Genomic DNA, 24,792 nt, shown 5'->3' on the forward strand with positions numbered 1-24,792 from the left:
AGATCTGACTGATCTCCTTCCCCTCTCCAACCCAACAATATCCTCACAACTCTGAGAATGACTCAGTTTCATGGCCTGGAGATGTGGGGCGAGGAGAACTCAAACACAACCCCAACACAACTTCTTGGTTATGTGATCTACTCTGCCCCATTGCTCCTTTGTGAACTGAGTTTCCTGTCGTGCAAGTTGCTTTGATGCGCAGGACATTTTAACTCAATGGTGTGGACCTTTGGACTTTTGCATGTCTCCTGTCTCTCCCCCCCCCCCAATTCCTATGCGACTTGAACTCCCCCTGTGACTCCCTTATCCCCTGATCTGCATCTCAGGCTCCTAAGCGTCTCTCTTGCCCTCACCTATTGCCTCTTATGCTTCTTTTCTCCCCCAACAGTCCAAAGCTGCCTATGTGCTCTTCTACCAGCGCCAGGACAAAATCCGGCCCCCTCTCCTCCTTGCTGTGCCCACGAGTGCCGCAGGTGCCAGAGACCAGGACGGTGGCGGCGGGTCCTGCTGCGAGCCCCACCCCAGAGAGCAAGCCAGTAGGGACTTTATGGATGTGGACTGACCTTGACCCCCTCCCTCCCTCCTCCATTTGCAGCAGGGGAGGGGGGGCTGCATGCCCTGCCTCTTCCCTTCCTCATACTGAAGCTAGCAGTGGATTCTCTCCAAGGGCAGCAGCTCTTTACTCAAGCTATGGAAGAGGGGGGAGGGGTCCCCTCTGCTGTGCCCCAAAGCGCAGGGCCCTTTGCTTTGCACATAGTTCCCCTGCTCTGAAGGGCGCGTTTTGGGGTTTGTGTGTGTGTGGGTGTGTGTGTGTGTGTGGGTGTGTGTCCTGCCCCCTTGACAGGGCCATTGTCTTGCACCAGCAATTTTTATAAGGTGAAGGGGGAGGGGGTGAAGTGTCCCTCTTTTCCATCTCACATGGGGGAGGGGATGCGTGCATTATTCGTGTGATCCCTCGTGGGTGCTGCCCCTCCCCTTTTACTCTCTAGCATCAGGGGGAGTTGCCCTTATTCTGCTGCTCCTGGTTTTAGGGCCTCTGCTCTAGACAGCCATGCAGGACTTTGCAAAGGTATTCAAACCCTGCTGTGGTTCTGCAGCCGGTTGGGACACTTCCCCCACCCCAAAAACCCCCTCCCATTGGTCACTGGTTGGATAAACAGACCCTTGTTTTCTCCCCCCTCACCTCCCAAGTGCCTCCTCTTCCCCTCAACGAGAGCAATAATTCCAGCCATTGCCCCACCGCCATCTCCCTCTCAAAGCCATGGACCTCCTTCTGGCAGCCGGCTGCTTCCAGAGCCCCTCTCTAGCCACAGGGGTGGTGGTTGAGCTGCTGGGCTGAGGTGCCGCTTCAGAGTCTAGCAGCAAAGCCTGTGGCAAGGCCACGGAGGGGGTGGGGGCCTGCACCGTGTCACAGCTGCTGCTGCTACCACCACATCCCCCCCCCCAGCCGAGGAGGAGTGTCTCCGCCCCCCCCCCCCAGCACTGAATGCCCCCTTCTTCTCTGCATGGAAGTTCTCTCCCCTCTGCCACTGAGTGTCTCTGGTGCCACGGCTGCTGCTTCCAGGCTCAGGGATTGCACTGGCTTGTAAATAGGTTTCTGCCTGCAATGTTTAGGGAGGGCAGGGACAGGACACCCAGGGGGCAGGGCTGGCCTGCAGAAGCACATTGGGTATTTTCTTAAGGAGTTGGGAAGAATATTCCTTCACTTGACTCTGGGGGCTTCTTTCTTTTCTTTTGAAGGTGTTTTTTCCAGAAGAAAATATTTTTGGCATGTGGCAAAACTTGTACATAAAGTAACTTCTTTCAAATGGCATGTGGCCTCTTTTTCCCTCCTGAGCACTTCATTCCTCTCTTTGGATCCCAGACTCTTCCACGAACGGGACAAGCCAACTGGATGCCCCCCAACACCCCCCATGGCCTTATAGGACTTTGTAATCCCAGCAACATCTGGAGGGCACCGTGTTGGCGACTTCTGCTCTGCTTCAGATTGTGATGCAGTTGTGGTAGTGCTTTGACTCAGTCCAGCGCTCCTGAGGCACTGGCATCTCCAGCCTCAAGCTGCCACTGCATGTCCCATCACAGTTATGCCCACGTGTGGGAATAGAGAATTCGAGGCTCTCTGCTGGAACATGGTGCCACTCGTGGGGACTTGGGTTGCAAATGTTCCTGGCCACTGGAGCAAGCCATAGGAGAGTGGGAGCCTAATAGACTTGAGCTTCCTTGTGCTGTTTTTGCCGTCTGCTCTGCAGAGGGATGGGTAAGGAAAACCAATGTCTGGTAGCAAGAGGCCACACCAATGAATTCAAATCTGGGCAGCAGCAGCAGCAGGGAGGGGCATGCTTCCCTGGTAGCCTTCAAGCTGCTCCATGCTCTGATGCTGGATAGCTTAGAAGTGAACTGACCTCTGGGGAGCTTCAATGATATATTTACCCCTAAGTAGAGGAGGACTGTGTTCCCCAAACCATCTCTATTTCAGCCAGCAAGGACAGAGGCAACCACAGCCTGCATCTTCCAACTTCTGGACAGCAACATCCAATGTGGTGGAGGCCATGGAAGGAGGAAAGAACTCGAGTGGGTAGGCAGAGTATACCCCATATTGCAGGATGGGATTCAACTTGGGTGCCTGGAGAGGCTGGGGGTGAAGGCATTTTGACAGTGCTAAGTAGCCTCTTCAACTTGGTGGAAGCATTACTGAAGTTCTCTCAGTTAAAACATTGTGTGCCCCCCCCCACTCAAAACTGGTGCCTTATATTTCAAGTTACACTGGCCCTGAGCTTTCCCTCAGGCCTCCCTTTCCCTGCAAAGGTTAAGGAGGTGCTGCTTTTCTCGAAAACTTGAATCTCAAGGTGCAGCGTGGAAGAACCTAGGCAGTGTTTATGCACCAGCCACCAGGGGCAGGCCAGACATGGAGATTGCAAAGAAGAACAGTAAAGCAGGGTGTGTTGCAGCTACCTTGCTTTTAATAGCCAAACTTGTTCTACACACACTTGGGACTGGCATTCCATAAAGCTGTCTGCCACACGATCACACTTCAAAATGACTTTTAACAGATTAGACAACTGGGCCAAAGCAAACAAGATGATTTTTAACAGGGAGAAATGTAAAGTACTACACTTGGGCAAAAGAAATGAAAGGCACAAATACAGGATGGGTGACACCCGGCTTGAGAGCAGTACATGTGAAAAGGATCTAGGAGTCTTGGCAGACCACAAACTTGACATGAGTCAGCAGTGTGATGCAGCAGCTCAAAAAGCCAATGCAATTCTGGGCTGCATCGATAGGAGTATAGCATCTAGATCAAGGGAAGTAATAGTACCACTGTATTCCGCTCTGGTCAGACCTCACCTGGAGTACTGTGTCCAGTTCTGGGCACCACAGTTCAAGAAGGATACTGACAAGCTGGAACGTGTCCAGAAGAGGGCAACCAAAATGGTCAAAGGCCTGGAAACGATGCCTTATGAGGAACGGCTTAGGGAACTGGGTATGTTTAGCCTGGAGAAGAGAAGGTTAAGGGGTGATATGATAGCCATGTTCAAATATATAAAAGGATGCCATATAGAGGAGGAAGAAAGGTTGTTTTCTGCTGCTCCAGAGAAGCGGACACAGAGCAATGGATTCAAACTACAGGAAAGAAGGTTCCACCTAAACATTAGGAAGAACTTCCTGACAGTAAGAGCTGTTCGACAGTGGAATTTGCTGCCATGGAGTGTGGTGGAGTCTCCTTATTTGGAGGTCTTTAAGCGGAGGCTTGACAGCCATATGCCAAGAATGCTTTGATGGCGTTTCCTGCTTGGCAGGGGGTTGGACTGGATGGCCCCTGTGGTCTCTTCCAACTCTATGATTCTATGAAAAGGAGCCTTTTGACATTAACCTGCTGGCTCTAGCTACCCCTACAAGACTTCAGGCACGCGGAGCCAGTTCCACAGAGGCTATTTGCCCACTGCTCTGACTGACTGACTGGGGTGGGGAGTCATGCTACAGACTTCAAGCTCTCTTCTGCAACCTTCCTGGCTCTAAGACGAAAAGCCGTTACACACTGATTACGCTGGGAGGGTCAGCCTCTTCCATCTCCCAAGGAGGTGAAAGGGTCTCTTGCTCACACACATTTGTCCCATAGGACAGCAGTAGCTTGCAGTGGTCACAGGATGGGATCAGTCAGGCCCAGGCATCCCTGCCAGCTTGAGGTCCTGTGACATCAATTGCTCTTCCACATCCTGTAGAGCCCAGTGGTGAGAAACCAGCTCTAAAGCTTCCCACTCAGCCTGGATGAAGAAAAAGAGTGTGTCAGCCTTGAGCAGCGCATCGCTGCAGAAACACAAGCTCTGCATCAAGCTGCAATCCAACAGCACCAAGACCATCGTTCCATCAGTGTAAGGACTGCTGGTTGTGCAATGGACTCTTCTCCCATGTGCCCCTTAAATCTGCTCTATATGGTTCCCCCAGCCCTCTGGGACACTTTTGGGGAGGGCATGGGGGAAGAAGAAGGAAGTCCCATTGCACAAACAGAAATCCTTGTGCTGAACAGGATGTGTGCACAAACACCACTACCACCAGAGATGTTTGCAAGGTGGCAGCCCTGGCAAGCACAAGGCTTCAAAATGAGCAGCGCTGACTGTTCCTGAGGTGTTTGTGTGGCCCTTAACTTCCCAAGTGCTCCCGTGCTCACAATCCTGCTTTACAATGATCCCATAGGAAAGGTCAGCACTGTCTTGTTGGGGGTGGAGGGAGGATAGCTGAGAGGGTTCTCTGAAGACCACCCAAGGAGGCCATGGCAATGATTTAAGTTAGGAGGGGAAACTGGCTCACATCATCTCTCACCAACTGCCGTGGTGTCTGGGGCCTGATGGGAGTTGAAATCCAACCATACGTTGAGCCCCCCTCCTGTCATTTCTTTAAACAGATATTGTCTAGTGCACATATTGGACCACAGCACCAGCTCTTGGGATATGTGGGCCTGCCTATGCCCAAGTTTCCCTGTGGCACAGCAGAGACCCTGGAGTGGCACAGCTGTAGCTCCGCAGATAAGATGCCATCCAGCCAATTAGTCTTGCATCCAATGGACTGCATCTAATCTTCTCAGCTACATGCTCTCACCTAAGTGAAACCATTGAGACAAACTCGGGCAGTACCTTGAAAGCCTTGTTGGGATCAGGTGGGGTGGGGACAGCTGGGCTGAAGAACTGGTCCTGCAATAGCAGTTGGTTCTGCTCCGCAGCTGTGGAGAGAACGTCAGAGAAGCTAGTGAGGGAGGAAACAAATTCAAGCCCTGCGGCATGTAAACATTGCAAGTTGACGACAAGGCAAGAGATAACTCCGCTACTAACAGTCTGACTGCCTTTGATTAGGTGTAAACTCTGCAGAAATGGGTTTTTGTTGCCACTTGTTCCTCTGCATTGACCTAAAAATCAATAGTGAAGTTGCAAAGAGTAGTCAGAATGCAGGAGTGAGTGGCTGTACAGAGCAAGTTCCAACATGTGACTGCAACAATCCTGAGAGTTTGGGCGCTGCCCCCCATGGTTTCAAACAGGTTCCCCAAAGTATCAGCACCACTTCATGCAGCAAAGTAGTCTTTAGTTCAGGGGCTCCCAAACTAAGGCCTGGGGGCCGGATGCGGCCCAATCACCTTCTAAATCCGGCCCACAGACAGTCCAGGAATCAGCATGTTTTTACATGAGTAGAATGTGTCCTTTTATTTAAAATGCATCTCTGGGTTATTTGTGTGACCTGCCTGGTGTTTTTACATGAGTAGAATGTGTGCTTTTATTTAAAATGCATCTCTGGGTTATTTGTGGGGCATAGGAATTCGTTCATTTTTTTTTTCAAATATAGTCCAGCCCCCCACAAGGTCTGAGGGACAGTGGACCGGCCCCCTGCTGAAAAAGTTTGCTGACCCCTGCTCTAGTTCATGAAAGCTCATGCCGCAATAAGCACTCAAACGCCCACCCTCCACTTTGCAATCTGAAGAGGTACATCCCACACAAGACACCCACCCCACCTTGAAGCCCAACACTCCCTGTCCCCAAGCTGCCTCTCACCGGTCTCCTCTCCCAGGATGAGGCTGTACACTCTGCGGAGGCCAAAAACGTTGAGGAAGTACCAGGAGGCCGAACTCACCCTGGGAAGTGAAAATATCTGTCAGTGACTATCTCAGGGAGCGTTCCTGGCCCCCAGTCCCAAAGGGTGGAAACCCACCCCAAACTCATATGCGGGCAGGTAGCTGCTTACCAAGAGGGGTCCAAGGAAGGCAGGCTAATTCCACGCTGCAGCATGGGCTTGAAGCGCAGGGTCAGGGGGAAGGGAACCTTGGCTGGGAGGGAGGGAGGGAGGGAGGGAGGGAGAGGTGTTAGACCTGGACCTGCCCACCCCAAGCTCTACAGCTGCTGCCCCACCACCCTCCTCCCCAGTGATTTACAGCTCCCAGCTGTCTTGCATATAGTGGCACCCTCCGGATCAGCTCAGATCCCAAGCTAAAAAACCCCTTGCAAGCAAAGGAGCCACTTAAGGGGCCTACAATCCCTTCTTACCAAATCTTCTCATGCAGGTCACAGAATCCCAGGAAATTAATGGGCTGGGTGGGTGGCAGGGAGGGAAAGAGGCTGAGTGGGGTGATCACTTTCCTAAGAGTTCAGGGCAGGGGGCAGATTTGGATGGGGGTCTTCCTGATTCATAACTACACCTAATTTAGCTAGAGGCAACCTGCCCTCAGCCCAAGCTCTCTCTGGTCTGGAATTAAAGGACGACTGGGGTGGTGGTCTGCTTTACAGGCAAGCTGAGCCAAAGGCTATGAAACACACTGGATGCTGGAAGAGTGCATTTTGGCGGCACAGGCAAACTCCGGCCTTCCAGGTGTTTGGGACTACAATTCCCATCATCCCTGACCACTGGTCCTGTTAGGTAGGGATGGTGGGAAATGTAGTCCCAAACATCTGGAGGGCTGGAGTTTGCCTATGTCTGTCTTAAATGATCTCTTTAACTATTGTTATTTTAAAATATTTCTACAGTATACTGCTCTTGCTAGCAAAACAAAAACAAAACAGCAGCAGATTTAGAAACAAAATACAGTGGTACCTCGGTTTACGAACTTAATCCGTTCCGGAAGTCTGTTCTTAAACCGAAACCGTTCTTAAAACAAGGCGCGCTTTCCCTAATGAGGCCTCCCACCGCCGGTGCCCTTCCATTGTTCGGATTCCATTCTTAGACCAAGGTAAAGTTCTCAAACCAAGGCACTATTTCCAGTTTTGTGGAGTGTGTAAACCAAATCATTGTTAGACTGGACTGTTCTTAAACCAAGGTACCACTGTAATCAAATAGCACATACAGCAATACTAAAACTGTCCACCAGGGGGAGGGGGTCCCCTGTTGCCTGCAGGGGATATTGGGCTCCCAACTCCCATCAATCCTAGCCAGCGTGGCCAACTGTGGGGTGATGGGAATTGTAGTCCAGCAACCAACTAGAGGGCCACCGTTTCCCCTCATCCTCTGCTGCACAAGGAATGGGTCTCCACAAGGGCACCCCCCTGCGGCTTCCAGGCCTGTGTTAAACCCCCACATCACTCACTGGCCACAAAGCCAGAGAAGGCCCAATTGATCCAGCCTCCAACTAGGATCATGGGCAGGACATGGACCAAGTTGCCCTTCATCATCTCCATAACCAGGCTGGGATCTGCAAGAGAGAGAAGGGGGGGGGGTGTCAAACAGGGCGCTGTGCAGCCTGGGATTCCACAGGGACACATGGAAACCACAAGGAAGTGCCAGGAGCAAAATCTGGTTTTATGTGAATATCAGCATCTTTCAAAAACAAAAGCAAGTTCTAGCTCCTTGGGGTTTGTGGGCGTGTGGGGACACAAAATGTCCAAAATAAGGGAAGGGTGCTTGAACAGCATAATTTATATGCAGACCACAGAATCCAACCGCTCGTTTTCTTGCAGATTTTGCACCACGTTGGCCCAGAATAAACTTGAGCACAGAGCACTCACAGCCCTGCCTTTAAAAACTGGGTTGTTTGTTGGTCTGATATCCCGCCTTGCTCCCAGTACAGGACCCGAGGCAACTGACGTCTGTTAAACTAATCTCAGATTAACCACAGAGCTGGTGACTCTGGAGGGCAAATCAGGTTCTGTCCACAGCCACCAGCCCCAGGACACACAGAACCAAGCCCCCTAATGGTTGGCAGCTCGTCTCCCCCCTTATTCCACTGCCAAAGCCTCACCTGCCAATTGTAGGGTCCAAGGTGGTTTATACTGGAGAACATAGTGCTTGGTTCCCCAGCCATTTAGGGCTTTTTACACTAGTACTAACTAAGGGTCGCCAGGCTCAATAGAGGACAGGACTTCTTTGCCTTTAATTGCCCTGCTCTCTTGAGTCTGGAAACCTTAAAGAGAAACCAGCAGACCCTTTGCTTGGAAATTAAACAAAGGGTCTGCTGGTTTCTCTTTAAGGTTTCCAGACTCATTAAAGGCACAGAAGTCCTGTCCACTATAGAGTCTGGCAACCCTAGTACTAACACCTTGAATTGGGCCCAGTAAAGTAGCACCTTCAGAACCAGTGCCGCATGGTGCCCCACTTACCAGCCTAGCAGCCGCATTCTGCACTAGCTGCAGCCTCTGGGCCACCTTCGAGGGCTGTCTCACACATAGGCTGTTATGGTAGGAGAGGCTGTAGCTGGCAGATTGCCCAAAGCTGGGCTGAAGGACACATAGGACACATAGTCACAGAAGGCAAGTTGGAATCCCTGAGCATTCCCACAGTCCCAAGCTGCTCCTTCAAGGGGAGTTCCACCTCTCCAAGAAGAAGGCGGGATACACAAGGCACCCACTCACAGGACCTCCACCTTATCAGCTTCAGCTTCTTGGGCCCCATCAAGTCCATCATTGCTTCCAGGCAGCAGTCCCACGGTTGGACAGCAGCACCGATTGAGCAGAACCCTCCCACTGCCCCTTCCCAGGCTTACCTGTCAGCAGGTTTCGGGGCTGCACTTTACGCTTGGTTTGGCGGAAGAAGCCACTTTCAGGGTTATTGAAGTGATGCTTACGCATGAGGAAGCCCTGGGGAAAGAGGAAGAGGAAGGGCTCAGAAATCCAGATGAGCTAAAGATGTTTTCAATAAGGAAAATAAAAAAATTCCTTCAGTAGCACCTTAAAGACCAACTAAGTTTTTATTTTGGTATGAGCTTTCGTGTGCATGCACACTTCTTCAGATACAGTGAAGAAAAAAAATGGAAGATTATCATTCCATTTAAATGGTTTGAAGGCTTTCATATGCATTATCTTCAGAAGCCTGACATCTTGCATCAGGGAAAAGGAACCTGCAGCCTCCAATGCTGGACTAACTCCTCTCATCCCTGACTGCTGGCCATGGTGTCTAGGACCCAAGGGAGCTGGGAGGGGGGTGGGACAGGTTCCCTGATAGGACCTTAGAATGGCCTCATGCCATGTACCCTCTACCCTCCTTTTCAAGAATGACAAGACAGAATTACAAAGGAAATTCAGAGAGGGGAATCAAGTTTCACTTCTGCTATTCAAACCCTCATCAGTTCTTTTTAGGCCAGCAGCCTAAGTAAAACAAAAACCCCTCTGACTTGCATCAATCTGGTGGTTCCAGTATTAATCCAGAACCTCTGTGGGGAATAATCACATTTGGGTCATAAGCCAAAGGAGGTTGTGTGTGGACCATTAAATTTCCTATCTTTATGTCTGTACCCTTGCTGAGGAGCCAGTGACAGGCCTCTCTCTGTGCAAGGAGGCAAGTGGCTTTTCAGAAACAACTGCACCCACACTCTCCCTTACCTGATGAGTTAGGAAACGTCCATTTTCTCTCAGGAGGCGACTACGAGCCAGAATCTGCCTGACAGACAAAGAACACTCAACTCAGCTATAGGTCCAACAGAATTTGCAAACAAACGTAATGGGATCAGATCATCAAACCAAATGCGGCAGTAAAAGACTGGCCCACTCACATCTACTCATGCAATCCACATGACTACATACAAACAGCTGCTTGGAGCAATATGTTCAGGGGTGCGAACAAAGCAGTTGTGCAATTCTAGAATTCCACGCTTAAGAACACATTTGGACACATTTCACAGGACCTGTCATCTATGCATCTGGTTTCAATATTGTGAACCACTTTGAGAAAATGTATTCATTTATTGCATTCATATCCCACCTGTTCTCCAAGGAGCTCCATGGTTCTGTTCCCCTCATTTAATCCCCACAACAACCCTGTGAGGTAGTAACTGGCCCAATGAGCTTCATGGCTGAGTGAGGATTTGAGCCCTGGTCTCCCAGGTTCTAGTCCAACACTCGAACCACTGCATCACACCAGCTCTCCTTATGGTTAAAGTTAAATACTGCAAGGAAGAAAATTGTTTTCAGTTGATGATTTTGGTTTTTAAAGCCTTAAATGTGCTGGTCCAGGGTACCTAAAAGGGCTCCATGCTCCTGGCATCCATCCTCTGAGGCCATACTGTTGTTATAAGAATTCTAAGGTCTCAAATATAAAATAAATGTTCATAAATGTACAAGGCAAACACATACATAAGTTATAAACCACATGTCTGAAATCGTACAGGAGGGCATTCCTGAAGCCATTTTGACTCTCCCAGTGATGCACACGAAAGCTCATACCTATGACAAACTTAGTTGGTCTCTAAGGTGCTACAGGAAGGAATCTTTTTTATTTTTTGATTCCTCTGTAGTATGGGAGGAAAATGGGGAAAGCCTTCCCATTGTCTTTTTGCTTACAAATCCAGGTGAGCTCTGACCAGAGCAGAATACAGTGGTACTATTACTTCCCTAGATCTAGACGCTATACTCCTATTGATGCAGCCCAGAATTGCATTGGCTTTTTTAGCTGCTGCATCACACTGCTGACTCATGTCAAGTTTGTGGTCTACCAAGACTCCTAGATCCTTTTCACATGTAGTGCTCTCAAGCCAGGTGTCACCCATCCTGTATTTGTGCCTTTCATTTTTTTTGCCCAAGTGTAGTACTTTACATTTCTCCCTGTTAAAATTCATCGTTTGCTTTGACCCAGTTCTCTAATCTGTTAAGGTCATTTTGAAGTGTGATCCTGTCCTCTACACATCTCTACATGTGCTGGCTATTTGTTTGAATTCCTCTCTGGTGGTTTCCCCCCTTTTCCATTTTTTGTACATATCCCTTTTAAATCTTAACTCAGTTAAAAGTTCTTTAGATAGCCACCCTGGCTTCTTTAGGCACCTCCCATGTTTCCGTTTCATTGGTATTGCCTGAAGTTGTGCTTTTAATATCTCCCTTTTAATGAACTCCCAACCATCATGAACTCCCTTCCCTTTTAGTATTTCTGTCCATGGGATCTCACCCAGCGTTTCCCTAAGTTTTCTGAAGTCGGCTTTCTTAAAGTCTAGGATTTGAGTCTTAGTATGCTTGGTTGCTCCTTTCCACTGAATAATAAACTCCAGAAGAGCACGATCATTCCCACCTAACGATTCTGCCACTTCTACTGCACTAACCAGGTCATCACTATTGGTTAGGACCAGATCTAAAATGGCTGATCCTCTTGTTGCTTCTCCCACTTTTTGGACAATGAAATTGTCTGCAAGGCCAGTGAGGAATCTGTTCGACCTTATGCTCTTGGCTGAGTTTGACATCCAACAAATATCAGGATAGTTGAAATCCCCCATTACTACTGTCTCACTTCCTTTTGAATGCCTGGTCATCTGTTCCAGGAAGGCTTCATTTGTGTCCTCAGTTTGGCTTGGGGATCTATAGTAAACTCCCACAATGAGATCACTGTTATTTTTCTCTCCCTTAATTTTGACCCAGATACTCTCAATTTGGCTTTGAAGTTTTAAATCCTGGATCTCTTCACAGGTATACACATCCCTGACATATAACGCTACTTCTCCTCCTTTCCTGTTTGGTCTATTTCTCTGAAATAGATTGTATCCCTCTATTACTACCTTCCAATCATGAGACTCATCCCACCAGGTTTCAGTGATGCCTATTATGTCATATTTAGTTTGCTGTACCAAGAGCTCAAGTTCATCTTGTTTATTTCCCATGCTCTGTGCATTAGTATACAGACATTGAAGACCATTGATTCCCCCCCCAGCCTCTTATTTAAGGATTTTTTCCTCCCACCACTAAGTCTGCATGATGTTTGCTCCATTTGGTCCCTGACATTTGGATGATCATCTTCAGCACTTGATAGATTCCTACCTTCAGGACCACTGTCTCCCTCCCCCACATAAGTCAGTTTAAAGCCATCCTGATGAGGTTTTTGAGTTTCATGGCAAAAACATTCCTCCCAACCCTTGTAAGGTGCAGCCCATCACTTGCCAGAAGTCCATCTTAAAGAAACTGCAGACCATGATCTAAGAATCCAATGATGCATTGGTGATGGTACAAAATCCAATGATTCAATGATGCATTGAACTGTTTTAACTTGGGAGCTGTATGTGATTACTAGTGGTGTTCTGTTATTTTTTGGGTCTGTTTTGCAGCAGGTTCTCTCTGGGTATCAGTCTGGCTTTGTTGATCTGTTGTTTAACTTCATCAGGCGGATATTTTTGCTCTTAGGTAAGAATCCCTGTCTGCAGAGTTGGAACAGATGCGGCTGGAACATAGAGCCTGGCTATATATACAATTTCATTTCAGGTGGAGTCGCTGGTTCCCATGCCTTGGGATATGCAAGGAGGAAGGAAAAACACATATTGGCGAGATTACAGGTAAGTGTTTGTTAGACAAAAGCAGCTTGCTAGAATGTTGATGTTTCGGTGATGGTACAAAAGCATGAGCACATATGTAGATGGTTGAGTGTATGAGAGTCCTGTACCGCCCATCCTGGTGCTAAGGATCACTCTTTTGTTTATGACTGCAGGGACGGAGACGGGGGTGGGGTAATGCTTGGTGGGCAAAGGGATTCTGAGGTTATCTATAAAGATTGGGCGTTCCTAGATCCTGCCGTTAATAATTGACAGCTATTGTACAAGGGGAAAGGAAGGATTTGTGAATAGGCTATTGACATTTCTGAATGGTGTATCTTAAACAGGGGACCTGTCAAAGTTGCCAAGGCGGCTAGACAGAGTGTGTTCATTTGACAATCCTAGGTAGCAATATGATTATTTTACTTAAGTTATGTTTTATCATTCAAGGATATAGTAAAGGTATAGTGGTTTAGACTACAGCACCACCCACGTCCCTTAAGGATATAGTAGTAGTTACATATAGTTACATGAAGTGGAGACATGCACAAATTAGGGTTAGTGGCCAGCAGGTATAGAGCCTTTGCAGCAGTCCTGGAACACCCTGCCTATCTAGTGGCCTCTTTCCTCTTCATCAGAAAACAGGTTAAAGCAGGGGTCAGCAACCCACGGGGGTCATTTAACTGGCCCACAAGCTGCCCCCGAACCGAGCCGCCAGCTTGGTGAGTCCCTGCACGCTGCACTAAACCGGCGCTGCGCGGTGCTCGCATCCACAGCACTGGAAATCGTGTCTGCGCAAATGCAGACGCCAGGAATAGTAGGCGCACGCACTCCGCTGGAGTGAACCAGCCCAGATGAGGTAAACCTTGCCGCCCCCTGGATTAAAGCATCCCTGCTCCAGATTGCTTTTGGAGGGAGGCAGGATTCCAATATTTTATGCAGCTGTGCTTTTTCATTATTTGGCACCTTGTTCTCACAACATTTGGGAAGCCTGCGAGCTGGACATGAACACACAGTACTCTGTCCACCTGTGATCAGGAGCGGAGGAAGGGGGTTGCGGTGGGGAGGTGACATTTGGCAGTTGCGGGTGGGCAGCGTGCCGAATGTCTGCCATCAGTGGCTCACTCTGCCCCAGGCTGCTCCATGCACCCGAGCGGCTATCCCGTGCCCGGGAGAGCACCCACCACGCCACGCCCCCCTTGGGAGCGCGCCTGGCCTGGGCAGTGGAGGCATATGGTCTGTCGCTGCCTGTGATTCCCAGCAAGTGGTATTCAGAGGTGTGATGCCTCTAACAATGGAAGTAGAACATGGTCCTTGTGGCTGTGAGACACAGACAGCCCAGCAGCACAAGGGATCAGGGGGTCTGGCTGTGAACTGGAAGGGGTGGTTGTGGGCAGGACAGGGGCTGGACTGGATGACCCTTGATTCCCTTCCAACAGTACAATTCTATGATTCTATTATTTGAGGAAGATGGCATATGGAAGGTTGTCATTTATTACTGGTAGTGGTGGCTTGTGCTTTTTTATTCTAAGTGTGCATATTTTTCTGGATTGTCAGCAAGGTGCTATTACACTTGATTGTAGCAGAAACAGTATTTTAAACTGACGAATAAATAAAGAAAACAAACATGCAGGCTGCAAAGCGTCACAGGACTCTTGGTCATGTGTAGCTTAAGGTTACCAGACGTCCCCGATCCCAGGGACAGCCCCCGGATTTACAAATCAGTCCCGTGATAAAATCCATCTATTTAGTAGGAAGTTGAAAAGTGTCCCGAGATTCATTGAAAAAATCTGGTAACCTTAGCGTAGCTCAGACTTCTGTAAAACTTAAAAACTTGCGAACACATGCGCGCACGCCCAGAAACACCCATTCCAGCTTAAGGTGGCCCAAAATAGGAAGGCGTCACTTTCACGTCCTCTTCCCTGACTCCACCTTAATCGGCGTGCAATGTGGGCGTGGCCCCCCGCAGCCCCGCAGCAGCTCACGTGTCCTGCCGTTGCTCGAGCCAGCCTAGCACGCGCTCGCCGCGCAGCAGGCCCGCTATGCGCAGGCGCAGAACCCCTATGGCGAGCGCGATCCAAGCCACGGGCAGCAGAACCCAGAAGCGAATCCAGCCGTCCAGACGCAGTTCCGGAGCCGCCATGGCATCTGAGAGAAGAGCCTCCTGGGGCGGGAAACGCACAAATATGGCGCCGGAAGTGGCGCCATTGACTCAACGTCGACTTCCGGCTGCCTTTCTCTTGTGCCCTACCACGGTTTTCAAGCTATGTGGTGATATTGATATGTGTCTATATTTATATGCTCAGGGGAAAGGGGGTCGGAAGTTGACCCTGCGTAAACGACGTCATTTCCTGCACCGTATTCGCTGGCTCAGAACACAGTTTTGTTTAACAAAAGAAACTTATCTTGAATTACGTAGACGGGCGAGCAGTTTCTAACGAGAGGAATCCTTTTTGGGGCATAAAAGAGGCACGGTTTCTTTCAGTTACAGTACAAGATTCCCCCTCTGAAGGGAACCCGGATGTAGCAGCCGGAAGTCGCCTTCTGCACCTGCGCAGTTTGTGCCCGGACGCTCGCCGCGATGGAGTGGCCCGCCTGCGAGCGGCGCGCCATAGAGTCTGCCGAGCAGAGCGCCCGCCGCCCCTCTGGGCTCCGGGGCGGGAAGCGGGCGCCGCAGGAGGGAGGCGAAGGCAGCGCCCGAGTTTCCCCTCCGCCGCTTCCCGGTCCCTGCCATGAGCTGAGAGACTTGCCGGGTAAAGGGTGGGGCGGGCACCGAGGCCGGGAGGCGGGAAGCCTCCGCGGGGAGGGAGGGTGGCCTGCCTCGCCCGCGTCCCAGCCAGAGGCCCTCCGCCCGCCCGCCCAGCGACTGGATCGCGGAACGTGCGTCGCACTTCTTGTTTCCGTGGGAGGAAGGCGGGCGGGTCCAGTTACAGCGATTAACGGTCCCGCTGTTCTCCCCTGCAGGCTCTGGCATCGAAGCTCCCGCGGGAACCTCGCCGGAATGCCGGGCGAGCGGCAGGTGCAGGAGAAGGTGCTTCAGTACGAAGCTTTCGTCAGTGATGTTTTGCAGAGGGATCTCCAGTGAGTGTCTCCTTCCCAGGCCCATCCTCTGCCTCTCCCATCTCATGCAAAACCCCGGGCTGTGAGATCTCCTCGGTTTCTTTTGCTCCACTTTCTGTTCGTGCTTCCAGACCGTTGTTGGTGTTTCTCCCCAGGAAGGTTCTGGAGCAGCGGGATCAGGTCTATGAAAAGATGGCTCAGTACCTGCAGCTCAAGAATATTATTGAGCGGTTGCAGGTAACTAAAAACTTCTTTAGGTTGTTTTTTACACAGAAAGATCTGCAGCAGTGTTCTGCGGGGGTTTAGATGTAGGAGACAGCAGGATATTCCATGTTATTTATTATAACAGCTGTTTTACTCCAGAGAACAGAGATAGATCTGTAAACGTTTCTTCCTTTTCTCTCAGGAGACAGGAAGCCAGGAGCTGACAACTCAAGTGGATCTAGGCTGCAATTTCTATGTCAATGCAGAAGTGTGAGTAGCACAGAGCTCATCTGTATATATTGCTAATATCTCATGATGTTGAAAACCAGATACTGCCTGGCCCTATTTATGGCAGGGATGGGGAGCCTCAGTGCCAAACGGATTTTCCAAGCCTCTTTATTTATTTTTATTTATTACATTTGCATACCACCCTTCATCTGTAGCTCTCAGAACAGTTCACAACATAAAAAGACAAGATAAAAACACAATATACATAATAAAAACAAGAACAAAACAAACCAATAACTCCCCTTCCCCCATCCCCTCCCACAACACATTTAAATGGGTATTGGACGTTAAATCAGCCAAGGCCTGGTTGAAGATGAATGTTTTCACCTGGCACCCAAAGGTGCATAATGAAGATGTCAACTGAACTGAACCTCCCTAGGGAGAACATTCCACAAATGGGGAGCCACTGCAGAAAAGGCCTCTTCTCATGTTGTCACCCCCCCGGACCTCATGTGGAGGAGGAACACGAAGAAGGGCCTCAGAAGATGATCTCCGGGTCTTTATCTGTCCTAAGGATTCTCCCCCAGACCACACCCATCACCTGACCTTCACACTGTCCTCAAGTGCTTTTGCCCTGTGGAATATTTACAATATAAACTACTATACAAAAATAAGAATTGCATGTAATGTTTTGCCTATGGCATCACCCACAATTGGCATGTGTCCCACAAGGGAATGTAGTTCTCAATTGAAAAAGGTTCTGCACATCTCTTTCATGACATCCTTGCATCTAAGGAAAGTGTGACACTAGGATCCTAAAAGTTGAGAAAGGGCAGAAGGCCAGTTAATCTAACACCCTCTAACAAAGCAGGCATCTCTAGATAATCCTACTCAATCCAGATTATGTGCCACAATCAGAAAGCAGATGTGTTGTATATGATGTTTTTCAAAATTGTGCTTCTTGCTGATTTAGTGGAACAAGCTGTGTGAAATGCTTTGAACACTTTCACTGCTCTGTAAGTTTTATTCATGAGAATGTGAGTAGCAGTAGCAGGATTTCAGCTGTCTGAGAATCAATAATAATGTATTATTTATACCCCGCCCATCTGGCTGGGTTCCCCAGCCACTCTGGGCGGCTTCCAACAGAATATTAAAATACAATAGTCTATTATAAATTAAAAGCTTCCCTAAACAGGGTTGCCTTCAGATGTATTCTAAAAGTCTGGTAGTTGTTTTTCTCTTTGACATCTGGTGGGAGGGCGTTCCACAGAATGGGTGCCACTACCGAGCAGGCCCTCTGCCTGGTTCCCTGTAACTTGGCTTCTTGCAGCGAGGGAACCGCCAGAAGGCCCTTGGTGCTGGACCTCAGTGTCCGGGCAGAACGATGGGGGTGGAGACACTCCTTCAGGTATACTGGACCGAGGCCGTTTAGGGCTTTAAAGGTCAGCACCAACACTTTGAATTGTGCTCGGAAATGTACTGGGAGTCAATGTAGATCTTTCAAGACTGGTGTTACGTGGTCTCGGCGGCCGCTCCCAGTCACCAGTCTAAACTGCCGCATTCTGGATTAGTTGTAGTTTCCGGGTCACCTTCAAAGGTAGCTCCACATAGAGTACATTGCAGTAGTCCAAGCAGGAGATAACTAGAGCATGCACCACTCTGGCAATACAGTCTGTGGGCAGGTAGGGTCTCAACCTGGGTACCAGATGGAGCTGATAAACTGCCGCCCCATATCAATCAAAGGGCTAACTGGATCAGGCAGTGGTGTCTAGTACCAAACTGAAAAAGTTCCAGAAGTCCTGTAAATGCCATCTTGGTAGTCAAGATAACCACAGGATTAATGGTCATTTGCTGCAAGAATGAGTACATATATGCCTATCTGCTTGCTTAGAAGTTTTGAGCCTTAGTTGTGGTTTAGCTAGTCAGGAGACTAGCTGCCTGCCTGTCAACTACTTCCTTTTCTGAGAGATGTGTGAGAGTTGGGAAGGGGCCTCTAAATTAGGGGTGAGTTAATTGGGCTGTTGAGGCCAAATAACGTAGCTTGCATTTTGTATATGTAATGCTTAACATATTAGCCTCTTGCGAACAAATTATGAGGGCTTGCCATTTTCACATTTTTCTAATAGAGCACTAGAATTGATCACTCTAGTGTTTTTGGTAGCCCTGCATCAAACCACTCACACAGGCCCTCCTTTGGGCCTATGGATCAGGACAAGTGGAAAAGGGAGATCGGCTCAATCTGTGCAGAAGAAACCAGGAAGTTAAAAACCAGGTCTTTCAGGGAGGAATGGCAGGGTAGCTGATGCAGCTCAGGCTCAACTTTTGCAAGGCCAAACACTTGTCTACCCAGCTGGTATAAGTATTTCGCCCTTGGCAAACAGTTGTTTTCTCTTTTAAGGAAAAAATAAAATTAAACATATTTGTTAATTTCACCATGCACCCAATATCCCATATTTTTAGTAATCCATTCTTCCAAACTAAGTGTTCCCATTTATACTCAGTGGTATAAATTCATGCCATTTTAAATACCTTTTCTTCCTGCAGGCCTAATGCCTCCACCATATTTGTAGCGCTGGGTTATGGGTTCTTTGTGGAGTTGACTCTTCCTGAGGCGCTTGCCTTCATTGAGAAGAAGAACAAGCTATTAACAGAGTGAGTAGAAGGAATTCAGTTGACCCACACTGCCCTAATCTGTGAATGGTCCAAGAGTCTTTAGAGCAGACTTCCTCAACCTCGGCCCTCCAGATGTTTTGAGATTACAATTCCCATCATCCCTGACCACTGGTCCTGCTAGCTAAGAATCATGGGAGTTGTATGCCAAAAACATCTGGAGGGCTGAGGTTGAGGAAGCCTGCTTTAGAGTTTCAGGCTACATCCACCCTCCTCCTTCTGTCTCCAACAGGCTCAGTGAAGCCCTTACCAAAGACTCTGCCAAGATCAAAGCCAACATTCGGATGGTTTTAGAGGTAATGATGGCTGTTCCTTGCTCTAAGCAGACAGATTCCTATTGGGCAGGAATCCAGCATGGGAAGGGGGAAAGCAGCAGAGAGTTGTGGGCTGCTTTTCCTTGGAGTGCTGCCTATGGTGTGGGAAGCGTGTTTACTTCTGGTGCATAGGACTGGCAGGTGGTGCTGGGGTCTAAACCACTGAGCCTCTTCGGCTTGCGGATCGGAAGGTCAGCAGTTCGAATCTGCGCAACAGGGTGAGCTCCCTTTGCTCTCCCAGCTCCTGCCAACCTAGCAGTTTGAAATCATACCAGCTTGAGTAGATAAATGGGTACCGCTGCTGTGGGAAGGTAAATGGCATTTCCATGCGTCCTGGCACTTGTTGTGTTCTGTTGTGCCAGAAGCAGTTAGTCATGCTAGTCACATGACTCAAAAGCTGTCTGTGAGCAAACGCCAGCTCCCTCAGCCTGAAAAGCAAGATGAGTGCTGCACCCCATAGCCACTTAACTTCTGGTGCAGTATGAAAGAGATGCTCTAGGACAGGCATCCCCAAACTGCGGCCCTCCAGATGTTTTGGCCTACAACTCCCATGATCCCAAGCTAACAGGACCAGTGGTCGGGGAAGATGGGAATTGTAGTCCAAAACATCTGCAGGGCCGAAGTTTGGGGGTGCCTGCTCTAGGAAATCAGTAGACCATCCTAGCCTCAGACTGTTTTTGTCCCACTCCCAACTCCTCTCTGCAGGGCTTGCATGAACTCCAAGGTCTTCAAGATTTGCCTGAGGAGACCAGAAGGGACATCTTCCTTTAGGCACCAGCCCTAATGTGATATGCTGGAAGAAGAGTTAGTATTTGGGGCATTTTGGTGGCGGCAGCAGGATCTGCGTTTGTAACTGAGGAAACCCTTGTGAGTTGGGTAGGGTGAATGTGCTTACAGGGACAGCAGATCGGAGACTTTGAGAGAGCAGTTTCTCTTGGGGTGGTTGATTTCACTGCTCCAAATATTCAACCCTTCTCTGCCTCTGTTTCCCCAGGAACTGTGTCTTAGTAGAAGTTCATCTCAATTTGCAAAAGTAATAAAGATGATTATTCCAGTTGGTTGTCTTTTTGCCCCATTCTTCCACCCACCTTCCCATTCCTGTAGGAATCTCTGTCATTTGTGTCTTAGAGAACATTGGCCCATATTTGTTTTTACCTTGCTGAGTATTAAACCACCGAAAGGGTATTGTGAGGAGAAAGTTGGTATACTCATGGAGATTGTCCACTGACAGGAGACCTCCCTCAATAAATTAGTTTCCAAACAAGGATAACTTTCACTTTTCTATTATCCTGTTCAAAAACTTATACCTTTTCATGTTGGCAGAAATTTTCAGCATTGCAGATATTCTGCTTTGTAAGTGACATTTTCCTTAGAAGCCAAATCAAATGGATTGAAGCTCTGTGGAGTTTTCCCCTCACTAGTGGGGGAAATTTGTTTCCACTCCCTGCATGGATCCAGCTGGTTTATAATTTAATTGACAAGCTATTGTAAACAATTCTATCCCTTGTTTTGAGATTTCAGCAGCATTGTAGCCATTACATCTGTGAGCTTTTCCATACTACAGTATAAGTAAATTAAAAAATCATTACTGTTATTCACCTTGATTTGAACTCTTGATTTGTAGATGGTACTTTTTTGTGAAAGTTAAAAAAATAAAATGCAGTGGACAATCTAGGATACTAAGACTTGCAAATGTCTGACCCCTTGAATTAGCAGTACACTTGATGCCCCCAAGCCACTTGACAACCACAGTGCTGACGGAAAGTCCAAATGGCATTCCAACGCTAAGCATCTGATATGAGAAAATACCGTGTTTCTCATATTATAAGACATGTCTTATATTAATTTTTTCCTCAAAAAAACACGACATGGCTTATTTTCAAGGGATGTCTTATTTTTTAATAAAGTGCACGCGGGCGCTGTTTGCCGGGCTTGTCAATCCCAGCAAGGAGCGCCCGCCGATCTTTGGTGACAGGCGGGGGTGGGGGGAGAGCGGAGAACGATCTCCGCTTCCCCCCCACCCCCGCCCGTCACCCACACAGGGCCGAAGATCGGCGGGCGCTGTTTGCCGGGCTTGTCAAGCCCAGCAAACAGCGCCCGCCGATCTTTGGTGACAGGCGGGGGTGGGGGGAGAGCGGAGAACGATCTCCGCTTCCCCCCCCCGCCTGTCACACAGCACAGGTCCGAAGATCGGCGGGCGCTGTTTGCCGGGCTTGTCAAGCCCAGCAAACAGCGCCCGCCGATCTTTGGTGACAGGCGGGGGTGGGGGAGAGCGGAGAACGATCTCCGCTTCCCCCCCACCCCCGCCTGTCACACAGCACAGGTCCGAAGATCGGCGGGCGCTGTTTCCCGGGCTTGTCAAGCCCAGCAAGGAGCGCCCGCCGATCTTCGGCTCTGTCCCCCGATGCGCTACGGCTCGGGGAAGCAGGCAGGGAGCTCCTGCTGGGTCCCGCGGCTTCGCCTCTCGCTCGGTCGGGGCTTTGCGATAGTGCTTATTTTCGGGGTATGTCTTATTTTTAACCAACCCTTTGAAATCCTGTCATGGCTTATTTTTTGGGGATGCCTTAAAATATGAGAAACACGGTATATGTTAGGTAGATCTTCATTTGGACTGTGTCCCTGAGTTACCACTAGAGGTTCAAGTTCGTGGCTCTACCCTTAAAGAAAACCAAACCAAAGATTATTATGTTTTATCCCCAACAGACAGGCAACCTTTTAGTGTGTGCTTATTTTGTACTGGGCATTTAACTAGCTGCCATCTTCCTTCCTTATTGTATTTTTATGTTTGTTTTGTAAATATATATTTATTGGTTTTATAAGACATACAGAAAAGAAAAACACAAAAGGCATACAAAAACCAACTAGAAACACAAAAAAATATATAAAAAGCAATAACAATCTTCTATCATTAATATAATCTTTGTCGACTTCCTCCACTTCTTCCCTACTGCGTTTCATTATCTTACTTCCTTAGTACTTTCCATATCTTGATTCCGGTCTTTTTAACACATCTCTGAACATATTATTACTCTTATTAACTTGGCAATATAATATATCTCTTTTTACTGTCTTAAAGCACAATTCTATTCTAAATTAATATTGAATACAATAATACCACTTAACTAAATCTTAATAAACAATAATAACTCAACTAATCCTCTTCTACAACCTCTTTATACTTCCAAATCTTTTATTAAACACTACTAATCTTACAATTATTTGCTAAATAAACTTTAAATTTCTTCCAATCTTCTTCCACCAATTCTTCCCTCTGTTTACGAAGTCTCCCGGTCAGCTCAGATAGTTCCATAAATTCTATCAGCTTCAACTGCCAGTCATCCACGGTAGGCAAATCTTCACTTTTCCAATTATTTGCTAATAAAATTCTCGCAGCTGTTGTGGCATACAGAAAAAACGTAATATGTTTCTTAGGTAGTTCCTCTCTAATTATTCCAAGTAAGAAAGCTTCTGGTTTCCTAACAAACTTGTTTTTCAACACTTTCTTCATTTCATTATAAATCTTATCCCAAAAGCTCTTTACTTGGGGGCATGTCCACCACATATGGCAAAAGGTTCCTTCCACATTCTTACATTTCCAACATTTATTATTTTGTTTATGATAAATCTTAGCTAGTTTTACCGGTGTAAGATACCATCTATACATCATATTCTCTTTTAAAGCATTAGAAGCGGTAAACTTCATATTCTTCTTCCATAACCTTTCCCAATCCTCTACCATTATATTATGACCCACATCTTTTGCCCAGTCAATCATTACAGATTTTGTCTGTTCATCCTTAGTATGCCACTCCAGCAGTAAATTGTACATCTTTGACAAATTTTTGGTTTTAGACTAACAATTCCATTTCCAATTTGGATTTTTCTTTTTGAAAACCTACTTTTTTATCCAATTTATACATTTCATTTATTTGTTGATACTGCAACCAATCATTCAAATTACTTTTCAACTGCTCATAGGTTTTTAAATTTGTCTTTCTCTTCCACCAATAAGTCTTTATACGTCAGCCACTTGGTCTCCATGTTCAACTTTTTATGTGCTTTAGCCTCTAAAGGTGAAATCCACCTGGGTGTTTTTCTTTCTAACAAATCTTTATATCTATCCCAGACATTAAACAATGATTTTCTTATAATATGACATTTGAAACCTTTGTGAACCTTAATCTTGTCATACCACAAGTATGCATGTCATCCAAATGCATTGTCATAACCTTCCAAATCTAGTACATATGTATTGTCTAGTAAGAACCATTCTTTCATCCAGCAGAGCGCTGCTGCTTCAAAATATAACTTTAAATCTGGCAGTGAGAAACCTCCTCTTTCTTTTGCATCTGTTAATAACTTATATTTAATTCTAGGCTTCCCCCCCGCCAGATAAATCTAGATAAAACTTTCTGCCATTCTTTAAAACATCCTAACTTATCAACAATAGGCAATGCTTGAAACAAAAATAACATTTTTGGCAATACATTCATTTTTATCACTGCAATTCGGCCCAACAAAGATAACTTCAAATTTGACCATATTTCTAAATTTCTCTTAATTTCATTCCATAATTTCTCATAATTATTTTTAAATAAATCTATATTTTTCCCAGTCATATTTACTCCCAGGTACTTCACCCTTTTAACGAATGTCAACCCTGTGGCATCTTGCAACCTTTTTACTTCTTCTGGTGTTATATACTTACTCAAAACTTTGGTTTTCAATTTATTCAATTTAAATCCTGCAAGCTGTCCGAACTCCTGGATTATTTCCAGTGCTTTAATTACACTGGTCTCTGGGTCTTGTAATGTTAACACTAAGTCGTCTGCGAAGGCTTTAAATTTATACTGTTTTGATCCCACTCCTATACCCCTGACCTCATTGTGCTTTCTTATCCTGTTCAGCAAGACTTCCAGCACCGTTATAAAAAGTAGAGGGGAAAGTGGGCACCCTTGCCTGGTGCCTTTTTCGATTCTAATTTCTTCTGAAACCAAATTGTTCACAATAATTTTTGCTTTCTGCTCTGAATAGATACCTGTTATTCCATTTATAAACCCTTGCCCAACCTCCATATTTTCCCATTTTTTTACCATAAAATTCCAAGAAACATTATCAAATGCTCTCTCAGCGTCTATAAAAATTAATGCTGCACTGGTGTTCTTTTTTGCTTCTAGCATTTCTAACACATCCACAATATTTCTAATATCCTTCATATGCCTTGCGGGTAAAAACCCCACCTGGTCTTTATGTATTTGATCTTTTAACACCTTTTTAAATCTTGAGGCCAAAATACTTGCAAATTTTTTGTAATCCACATTCAAAAGAGAGATTGGGCGATAGTTCTTCATCTGTGCTCTATCCATATCAGGTTTTGGGATCAGAGTTACATATGCTTCTTTCCAGGTCTCGGGTGCTTTGTCCCCTCCAAGAATCTTGTTACATACATCCACTAATGGTTCAATTAGCCAGTCCTTTAAAATAGTATAATATTTCGCTGTCAATCCATCTGGTCCTGGTGCCTTGACAATTTTTAATTGATTTATAGCTTCTTCCACTTCTTGTTTTGTAACTTTGTAATTGAGTGTAGATCTCTTCTCTTATCCGGCGGAATCTTTTGCAGTCCATGTT

At 47.2% G+C, this 24,792-nt stretch overlaps 3 protein-coding genes across 5 annotated transcripts in view; 2 read left to right on the forward strand and 1 right to left on the reverse strand.

Annotated features, from left to right (window-relative positions):
• USP11 (ubiquitin specific peptidase 11) overlaps positions 1-2,864 on the forward strand; it is a 35,867-nt gene extending 33,003 nt beyond the window's left edge. For both annotated transcript variants that reach the window (XM_035097512.2, XM_060269232.1), the window contains one exon: positions 389-2,864. In XM_035097512.2, the coding sequence (XP_034953403.2) occupies positions 389-562 (174 nt within the window). In that variant the 3' untranslated portion in view covers positions 563-2,864. The remainder of the gene's footprint in view (positions 1-388) is intronic.
• A 74-nt stretch (positions 2,865-2,938) lies between these two features.
• LOC118075495 (ER membrane protein complex subunit 3) lies at positions 2,939-15,026 on the reverse strand. Of its 2 annotated transcripts, none has more exons than XM_035097509.2 (8): positions 14,671-15,026; positions 9,786-9,843; positions 8,951-9,044; positions 7,559-7,663; positions 6,226-6,307; positions 6,036-6,115; positions 5,130-5,215; positions 2,939-4,262 (listed from the first exon to the last, which is right to left on the reverse strand). In XM_035097509.2, the coding sequence occupies exons 1-8, from the start codon at positions 14,826-14,828 to the stop codon at positions 4,152-4,154; spliced, it is 774 nt and encodes a 257-aa protein (XP_034953400.1). In that variant the 5' UTR covers positions 14,829-15,026; the 3' UTR covers positions 2,939-4,151. The 2 variants fall into 2 exon arrangements, with proteins under 2 accessions (XP_034953400.1, XP_034953401.1); XM_035097510.2 differs by having other exon boundaries at positions 10,421-14,682.
• Positions 15,027-15,190: 164 nt separating this feature from the next.
• On the forward strand, positions 15,191-20,215 carry UXT (ubiquitously expressed prefoldin like chaperone). The gene is made up of 7 exons (XM_035097511.2): positions 15,191-15,438; positions 15,650-15,766; positions 15,901-15,982; positions 16,152-16,219; positions 18,722-18,829; positions 19,080-19,143; positions 19,867-20,215. The coding sequence occupies exons 2-7, from the start codon at positions 15,687-15,689 to the stop codon at positions 19,930-19,932; spliced, it is 468 nt and encodes a 155-aa protein (XP_034953402.1). The 5' UTR covers positions 15,191-15,438; positions 15,650-15,686; the 3' UTR covers positions 19,933-20,215.
• The last annotated feature ends 4,577 nt before the right edge of the window (positions 20,216-24,792 follow it).

This window comes from Zootoca vivipara, chromosome 16 (assembly GCF_963506605.1).
Source record: "Zootoca vivipara chromosome 16, rZooViv1.1, whole genome shotgun sequence".
NCBI lineage: Eukaryota > Metazoa > Chordata > Lepidosauria > Squamata > Lacertidae > Zootoca > Zootoca vivipara.

Excerpts from the sequence above, each read along its gene's own strand:
- LOC118075495 (XM_035097509.2), bottom strand. The coding sequence starts at position 14,828 with ATGGCGGCTCCGGAACTGCGTCTGGACGGCTGGATTCGCTTCTGGGTT. Across the intron at positions 6,116-6,225 it reads CCTTCCTTGGACCCCTCTTG|GGTGAGTTCGGCCTCCTGGT; the intron begins GTAAGCAGCTAC and ends TTCACTTCCCAG. Across the intron at positions 4,263-5,129 it reads ATCCCAACAAGGCTTTCAAG|GCTGAGTGGGAAGCTTTAGA; the intron begins GTACTGCCCGAG and ends TTCTTCATCCAG.
- UXT (XM_035097511.2), top strand. The coding sequence starts at position 15,687 with ATGCCGGGCGAGCGGCAGGTGCAGGAGAAGGTGCTTCAGTACGAAGCT. Across the intron at positions 15,983-16,151 it reads ATATTATTGAGCGGTTGCAG|GAGACAGGAAGCCAGGAGCT; the intron begins GTAACTAAAAAC and ends CTTTTCTCTCAG. Across the intron at positions 18,830-19,079 it reads AAGAACAAGCTATTAACAGA|GCTCAGTGAAGCCCTTACCA; the intron begins GTGAGTAGAAGG and ends TGTCTCCAACAG.